This window comes from Tupaia chinensis, unplaced genomic scaffold, assembly GCF_000334495.1.
Source record: "Tupaia chinensis unplaced genomic scaffold, TupChi_1.0 Scaffold000146_1, whole genome shotgun sequence".
Classification (NCBI taxonomy): Eukaryota; Metazoa; Chordata; class Mammalia; order Scandentia; family Tupaiidae; genus Tupaia; species Tupaia belangeri.
Window position 1 is genome coordinate 13,223,750 of NW_006159616.1, and position 8,676 is coordinate 13,232,425.

The 8,676-nt window shown below is 46.7% G+C and overlaps 1 protein-coding gene across 3 annotated transcripts in view; it reads right to left on the reverse strand.

The window, feature by feature from the left end:
* Positions 1-519: 519 nt before the first annotated feature.
* Positions 520-8,676, reverse strand: part of PGD (phosphogluconate dehydrogenase) — a 22,857-nt gene continuing 14,700 nt past the window's right edge. For all 3 annotated transcript variants that reach the window (XM_006145347.3, XM_027770639.1, XM_027770640.1), the window contains 6 exons: positions 7,946-8,135; positions 2,816-2,946; positions 2,463-2,596; positions 1,505-1,604; positions 1,215-1,337; positions 520-782 (listed from right to left, as the gene is read on the reverse strand). In XM_006145347.3, the coding sequence (XP_006145409.2) occupies positions 663-782; positions 1,215-1,337; positions 1,505-1,604; positions 2,463-2,596; positions 2,816-2,946; positions 7,946-8,135 (798 nt within the window). In that variant the 3' untranslated portion in view covers positions 520-662. The remainder of the gene's footprint in view (positions 783-1,214; positions 1,338-1,504; positions 1,605-2,462; positions 2,597-2,815; positions 2,947-7,945; positions 8,136-8,676) is intronic.

Sequence of the window (8,676 nt, forward strand, 5' to 3'; positions counted from 1 at the left end):
TCGCCAATACGTTCCAGTCCCCGGATACTCACTCCTGGCTGCCTCACTCCTTCCTGCAGCTGACCACTATCCCAAATGTGGTGTTTCTTATATTATTTTCAAGCCTTTTTTTTTTTAAAGAAAATTGAGGGGGAAAATTAAGTCTTAGAAGAAAAGAACCTAACTCAAATATAGTAAAACCACTGCAAACCTTTCTGCCAATGAGGATAATGGCTCAGTGTGGCTGCTTTAAGAGTGTGAAAACAAAGCATGAAATATAACGTAGCTTTTATTGACTAAAAGAAAAAGGGAATTAAGCTGCACGACACAAAGGTTCCCGTTTGGTAAATCCTATAAACGCCCTTCCCATCTGTGTGGTAAGAGCCGCTCCCTCGGTCAGAGCACTGACCCAGAGGGACACATGCAGGAGCTGCTCCTAGGAGCTGGCTCACTGTCGTCCACATGATCGGTTCCTGTCGGGTCTCAAGAGGCAAGGGCAGAGGGCACCACGGTTCTCAAAGAACAATTTTACAAACAAACTGACTTCATTAGGAGCCTCTTACGACACTTTATTTTAAAACATCTGAGCAGAAAATAGGACAAAAGGCCATGTAAGCAGTGTTTCATGGCACATGGAATGTTCTGGTCTATGGAATTGGAGGGGGGGGGCAGAAATGGTCTGATTAGGCATTGTATGAAGAGGACGACACGCTGCCACCATGGCCAGTCCAGTTAGTGTGGATAAACTGTCCTGGTTTGGCTAAGAGTTCATAGGTGTGAGCACCAAAGTAATCCCGCTGAGCCTAGAAAACAGGAACAAGTTTGGTTAGGACAATATGTAAAAGGCCAAAGATTTATATAACCTGAAGAGAAACCAGAGGTTCTAGTATGTAGGCATGATCATCAGGTACAGCTGGGCTAATTTGTTTTTTTAAGGAGAGACTTTTGCTATAGGGTGCATGTACTCACTGGAGAGACAGAAAGAGAGAAATCAAGCTTCGGGGATGGCCACAGGGCCATGCCTTCTCCTCCATTCTCCTCTCAGAATTTTGGTCATGCATGCATACATGCCTCGTCTCCTCTCAGAATTTTGGTCATGCACACACACATGCCTAGCGTGAGTTTCAAGCCACTGGGTCTGGGACTCAACTATGTAGGAGTCCAGCACCTTAACCACCATGCCACCTGCTGGTCCCCAGGCCAGGTTAATTTCAACCCCTATGCCACAAGCTTACCTGGATGAGGTTGGCTGGCAGCATCTCGTGTCTGTACCCATCGTAGAAGGAGAGGGCAGTGGTGAAACAGGGCATGGGAATGCCTGCCTGGACGCCTGTGCTCACTGCCCGCCGCCAGGACTCCTGAGCATGAAGAGCAAGGCCAGCAATTAGCGGTTTGCCCGAAGATGCTAATGGGTCCCATTCTAAACGCCAGATTTTCACACATCAGAGCTGGTAAATGGAGAAGACACCCTGCAGCAAAACCCACCAAGCCAGAAGCACATGCCAGCCAGCTGTAGGCCACGTACCTGGCAGTTTTCAACAGCCGACTTAAAAAAGTCATCCAGTAGGAGATTCTGAAGTTCTGGGTTTCGATCAAATGCATCTTTGATCTTTCCTAGGAATACACTGAAATAATCCAGAGGGAAGAAATCAATGACTTAATTCCAGCAGGCTGAATGCCTGGCAAAAAGCAGGGGAAATAAGTTGGAAGCCGACATATACCCTAGAGAGGTACAAAGCTCCATTTTGCATCCCTTAAGGTTGTTCTTTCTTTTTTTAAAAAAAGAATTATTGTATTATTTAACTTTCTTTCTTCCTTTTAATTTGACCAGAGAGGGACAGGGGGCGGGTGAGAAAGGAAGCAGCCAAGTCTGGGACTTGAACCACGGTCAGCCATGTGGGAGTCCAGCACCCCAACCACCACACCACCTGCTGACCCCCTTTAAAGCTGTTCTTAAGTGAACAGTCTGCTCGGTGAAAATAGCAAAAGTCCCAAGAGGCAAGGCCAGAGGGCATGGCAGTTCTCACAGGAGCACTTCCAAAGGTCTGTGTGGGCCTAGTCTCTGTAGCACAGTTGGGAGGACGCTGAACTGGGTGGCTGGCCACGGGTTCAGCTCCCAGGCCTGGTCACCAGAAACACACAGGCACGTGAACGCGGGTCTGAGATCCTGACAAGCTCGGGGCTGGGGAAGGGGACTGCAGCGTGAATGAGAGCTTGTGGGAGTGTGCTTTCGTCTTTCCCTCTCTCTCCCTTTTGTGTACACCCCTACCGTAATTTAAAAATTTTTAGAAAATGGAATAGTGTGGACAATCTGATTAGAGCAACTGATATATAGGAAAAAAGTGAGCCCCACAACCCAAACCTGCCTGTTGCCCGTGTTCAACGATAGGACTAACTGCAGCAGCCACAGGTGAATTCAAACAAGTGCCCTAGGAGAGCAGTGGGGGCGTCTCTCATCACGCCCCAGGTCACCTCTCACTTACCTTCTGATGATGCAGCCGCCCCTCCACATCAGGGCAATGCCACCATAATTGAGGGACCAGCCAAACTCATTGGCGGCCTGTCTTAGCAGCATAAAACCTTGAGCATAAGAGATGATCTTGGAAGCATAGAGGGCCTAGAGAACGACACAGACGGGGTTGCACTGAGCAGGATGGCGGCCTCTCCTGCTTACCAGCCGTGTCCTCCTCAGCAGTGGGGAGTTTCAAGGAAAAGCCTTTAAGCCGGGAGCAAGGTGAGGCTGCACGTGAGTCCACCTGCCACCCTGTGGCCTCGTCCCCACCCCCACTGCCCTCCAAAGGCCCAACACAGACTATTGCCAGAGACTGTGCCCCACCTTGCGAATGTCCTCCAGGAAGGATTTCTTATCACCTTTAAACTGGAACATCTGGGGACCCTTCAGCTTTTTGCTAGCTTGAATTCTCTCATCCTTCAGAGATGATAAGCATCGCGCAAAGACAGCTTCTCCTACACAGAGGCATTGGGGACGGGGGTAACAGATTACCAAAATTCGTACATAAAACCAGGCGAAAGAGAGTGCACACAGCCAGGGAAGGTGCAGACGAGATGGAAATGAGACCTTAGGCCACAAAATTAACCTGGAGCAGAAAGAACTTTTATGAAAAGCTCTGAACAGTTCATCTGGTAACTGAAACTCCAATTCAGTCTCCCCACATATTCAGATATTCAGCCACAAAGAGCAATGTGAAATTCAAAGGGGAGTTGAGGGAAAATGAAGACAAACCTACCACTATTCAGAATTACTCAAGTGTTGGACCATGACTAAAACTTCAGCTTCGACTTAAAGGACTTCAATTTTTAAATGCTCTTCCAAGGCTCAAATTGATTTTCCCTCTGAAGTACTAATTACCTGTTGACGTGAAATAGCGAGTACATTGAAAAGTCACCATACTCACCCCTCAGAAAACTGGTTTTTATACTTACTTTTTTTAAAAAAAGAATTATCTATTTAATTGTATTTATTCATTCATTTTAATTTGACCAGAGAAAGAGAGAGAGAGAGAGAAAGAGGGAGAAGTGAGAAAGCAAATCATCAGGTCCAGGACTCGAACTATGGTTGGCCATGTGGGAGTATCATCCAGCTCCTTAACCACCACGCCACCTGCTGGTCCCCTACACTTACATTTTATAATTTTCAGCACATTCATGACCACCATTTAAGTTTCATAGTTTTATTTCATTTGAATAAAAAACATTTCAACATGGAGGATTTTTTTGAGATTTTTGTTATAGGGTGCGTGGTTCGCCAGAGAAAGAGAGACAGAAAGTGAGTCATGGGATGGCCTCACAACCCCTTCTCCTCCATTCTGCTCTTGGGATTTTGGGCAAGCACACACATGCACCCAGTGTGAGTTTTAAGCTACTGGGTCCGGGACCTGAACCACGGTCAACTACATGGGAGTCCAGTGTTGTAACCATTACCCCATCTGTTGATCATAGCCCTCAATATGGTATTTTAATATTAAGACTACTTGGTAGGGACCAGCAAGTGGCATGATGGTTAAAGCGCTGGAGACTCCTACATGGCCAAATGCGGTTCGAATACTGGACCTGGTGGCTTGCTTTCTCACTCCCCCCCAGCCCCCATGTATCTCTCTCTAGTCTACTTAAAATAAATGAATGAATAAATAAAATTAAATTAATATTTTAAAAAAAAAGACTATGTGGTGTCTTCAAATTTTATTTATTTATTTTTTTAGTTGGTTAAGTTTTTGGTATAGGGCATATGTGGTTGCCGAAGAGACATGGCATGCAAGGGGGATTGGGATAAAGCACTCCCAAAGGGGCCATGCTACAATCCTGTCTCCTCCATTCTCCTCTCAGGATTTGCAGCACACGTGCACATGCACCCAGTGTGTTTTTCATCACTGGGTCTGGGACTTAAACCATGTCAGTTATGTGGGATCCAGCCACCTTAACTACCATACCACCAGTCGGTCCAGTGTCTTCAAAAATTATCCCTTGGGGCTAGCAGATGGCATAGTGGTTACGTCACTGGACTCCCACATGGCCAACTGCAGTTCGAGTCCAAACCCAGTGACTTGAAACTCATGCCAGGCATGTGAGTGTGTGTGTGTGTGAGTGTGTGAGTGTATGTGTGTGTGTGCACGCCCAAGATCCTGGGAGGAGAATGGAGAAGGGATTGTGGCATGGCCATCCCCCCGGGGAGTGATTTCTAACTTTCCATCTGTCTTTTCTCTCTCTCTCAGGCAAGCACATGTAGCCTAAAGGCAAAAACCTCTTTAAACAAACAAAAAAAATTATCCCTTATATAAGGCTATTTGGAAGAAAAAAAAAAGACTATCTGCTCAATTGACAATGTATATACTTAGAATAAATCTCTCTTCAATCATGACTTTCCCCACTGACAAAGTAAAATCATAGCTGTGGGGAGGATCTGAAGCTCTACCAAGGGCATTTGTCTACCTCTTACTGTCTCTTTCTCTCTCTCTCATGAAATACATAAACTTTAAAAAAAAAAAGAGGTAAGAGGGGCTGGCAGGTAGCGTGACGGTTAAGGTGCTGGACGCCCACATGGCCAACTGTGGTTTGAATACCAGACCCAGCAGCTTGCTTTCTCACTTTCTGTCTCTGTCTCTCTCTCTCATGAAATACATAAACTTTAAAAAAAAAAAGAGGTAAGAGGGGCTGGCAGGTAGCGTGACGGTTAAGGTGCTGGACGCCCACATGGCCAACTGTGGTTTGAATACCAGACCCAGCAGCTTGCTTTCTCACTTTCTGTCTCTGTCTCTCTCTCTCATGAAATACATAAACTTTAAAAAAAAAAAGAGGTAAGAGGGGCTGGCAGGTAGCGTGACGGTTAAGGTGCTGGACGCCCACATGGCCAACTGTGGTTTGAATACCAGACCCAGCAGCTTGCTTTCTCACTTTCTGTCTCTGTCTCTCTCTCTCATGAAATACATAAACTTTAAAAAAAAAAAGAGGTAAGAGGGGCTGGCAGGTAGCGTGACGGTTAAGGTGCTGGACGCCCACATGGCCAACTGTGGTTTGAATACCAGACCCAGCAGCTTGCTTTCTCACTTTCTGTCTCTGTCTCTCTCTCTCATGAAATACATAAACTTTAAAAAAAAAAAGAGGTAAGAGGGGCTGGCAGGTAGCGTGACGGTTAAGGTGCTGGACGCCCACATGGCCAACTGTGGTTTGAATACCAGACCCAGCAGCTTGCTTTCTCACTTTCTGTCTCTGTCTCTCTCTCTCATGAAATACATAAACTTTAAAAAAAAAAAGAGGTAAGAGGGGCTGGCAGGTAGCGTGACGGTTAAGGTGCTGGACGCCCACATGGCCAACTGTGGTTTGAATACCAGACCCAGCAGCTTGCTTTCTCACTTTCTGTCTCTGTCTCTCTCTCTCATGAAATACATAAACTTTAAAAAAAAAAAGAGGTAAGAGGGGCTGGCAGGTAGCGTGACGGTTAAGGTGCTGGACGCCCACATGGCCAACTGTGGTTTGAATACCAGACCCAGCAGCTTGCTTTCTCACTTTCTGTCTCTGTCTCTCTCTCTCATGAAATACATAAACTTTAAAAAAAAAAAGAGGTAAGAGGGGCTGGCAGGTAGCGTGACGGTTAAGGTGCTGGACGCCCACATGGCCAACTGTGGTTTGAATACCAGACCCAGCAGCTTGCTTTCTCACTTTCTGTCTCTGTCTCTCTCTCTCATGAAATACATAAACTTTAAAAAAAAAAAGAGGTAAGAGGGGCTGGCAGGTAGCGTGACGGTTAAGGTGCTGGACGCCCACATGGCCAACTGTGGTTTGAATACCAGACCCAGCAGCTTGCTTTCTCACTTTCTGTCTCTGTCTCTCTCTCTCATGAAATACATAAACTTTAAAAAAAAAAAGAGGTAAGAGGGGCTGGCAGGTAGCGTGACGGTTAAGGTGCTGGACGCCCACATGGCCAACTGTGGTTTGAATACCAGACCCAGCAGCTTGCTTTCTCACTTTCTGTCTCTGTCTCTCTCTCTCATGAAATACATAAACTTTAAAAAAAAAAAGAGGTAAGAGGGGCTGGCAGGTAGCGTGACGGTTAAGGTGCTGGACGCCCACATGGCCAACTGTGGTTTGAATACCAGACCCAGCAGCTTGCTTTCTCACTTTCTGTCTCTGTCTCTCTCTCTCATGAAATACATAAACTTTAAAAAAAAAAAGAGGTAAGAGGGGCTGGCAGGTAGCGTGACGGTTAAGGTGCTGGACGCCCACATGGCCAACTGTGGTTTGAATACCAGACCCAGCAGCTTGCTTTCTCACTTTCTGTCTCTGTCTCTCTCTCTCATGAAATACATAAACTTTAAAAAAAAAAAGAGGTAAGAGGGGCTGGCAGGTAGCGTGACGGTTAAGGTGCTGGACGCCCACATGGCCAACTGTGGTTTGAATACCAGACCCAGCAGCTTGCTTTCTCACTTTCTGTCTCTGTCTCTCTCTCTCATGAAATACATAAACTTTAAAAAAAAAAAGAGGTAAGAGGGGCTGGCAGGTAGCGTGACGGTTAAGGTGCTGGACGCCCACATGGCCAACTGTGGTTTGAATACCAGACCCAGCAGCTTGCTTTCTCACTTTCTCTCTCTTGTCAAATATTAAAATAATAATAATAAATAAAATTAAGTAATTTTTAAATGAAGTAAGATCTCTGGGAACTAACAGAATCCATTACTTCTGAGTAGATGGCACTAGCCATGGACGAGAACACTAAGTGAACTCGAAACACATCGAAAAGCAGTCTCCCTGCCCTTGCCCAATCGTGTGCTCTTTCCTGAATGCACACACAGGATGACTTGGCATTTGTGGAAGGAAGCTGTGTAAGACAACTGGTGCAACAGGCAAGCATGGCAAAACCGCTCAGGGTTACATAAGGGTGAGCTGGAGGACTTCTTCCCCACTGGCTCACCAGATACTAATGGCACCAACCGGGATTAAGCCTGGCCTACCTTACAGAAAGGGTTCAAAGTCTCTACAACAAGGGGAGAGCAGCTTTACTTTAAAACAGTAATGCTCTTACACAGACCTGAGTCAGTGATGAATAAACTGCTCTGGCTATTGTGCCCTCACCTCCCACCACGGTGTCACTCAGATCAGCTAAAAAGCAGCCAACTTCCTTCTACCTAGTGCTGGAGGAACAACCTACTTCCCTCCTGCTGGGCCTTACACCACCTGGCTCATAAACAGGGCGGGGTATAGTTAATCAGGAAGGCAAAAGAAGGAGATTAGAGACTAGGGTGGGAAAGGCAGCTGATATCTAGAGCAGTAAACAGGAAAACCAGTTTCAGATGAGGGAGAACCATTCTGCCGGGGCAAAGATGATCTTTCATTAAGCATGCTGGGCACCTTCATTCTTTTTTAAAAATCTTGTCAGATTTTTATATCCATATTTCAGAAAGACAACAAGACCAGAACAGTGGAAGGAAAGGGGTTCAAATGCAAATCAGGTTACCGATGAGGGTGACAGGAACGCCATACTCCAGGGCCGAGATGGCAGTCCACTTCCCAGTGCCCTTCTGCCCCGCACTATCTCTGATCTTTGGCAGCAGGTATGTGCCGTCAGTATCTTTGAACTTGAGAATGTTGGCTGTGATTTCAATCAGGAAGGAGTCCAGCTCGGTCTTATTCCATTCCTCAAAGGCCTACAGGCAGGACACGAGACAAAACGATGTGGGAGAAACAAGGGTTCTGCAGGGGAAGCTCTCTTCACTGACCTGACTCATCCTGTCCCCTACACACACTGACCAGTGTTCACAGCTGCTGGGCACTGGGGGCCACCAGCTTCTTCTGGGATATGCCTGCTGACTTCTGCTCCAAGGGCTGAATTTTATGCTAACCTGACTCGGCTGTGTTGGATGACCTGGTGCTGCTGATTTACCAACACCAGATTGTTCTCCCCTCAGAGCCAAGTGCTCCTCACTTCACAGGTCTCTGTACCCTGTCACCTCCCTTGGTCGCCTGATTGAAAATCTGCCTCTTGGAACCAGCAGCTGGCGTAATGGCTACATCGCTGGACACCCCTGTAATAGATCGTGGTTCGAGTCTGGGACCTGGTGGCTTAAACTCACGCTGGGCGTGTGTGTGCATACCCAAGATCCCGAGAGGAGAATGGAGGAGAAGGGATTGCGGTGTGGCCATCCCCCCTGGGGGGTGATTTCTCGCTTTCTGTCTCTGTCTTTCTGG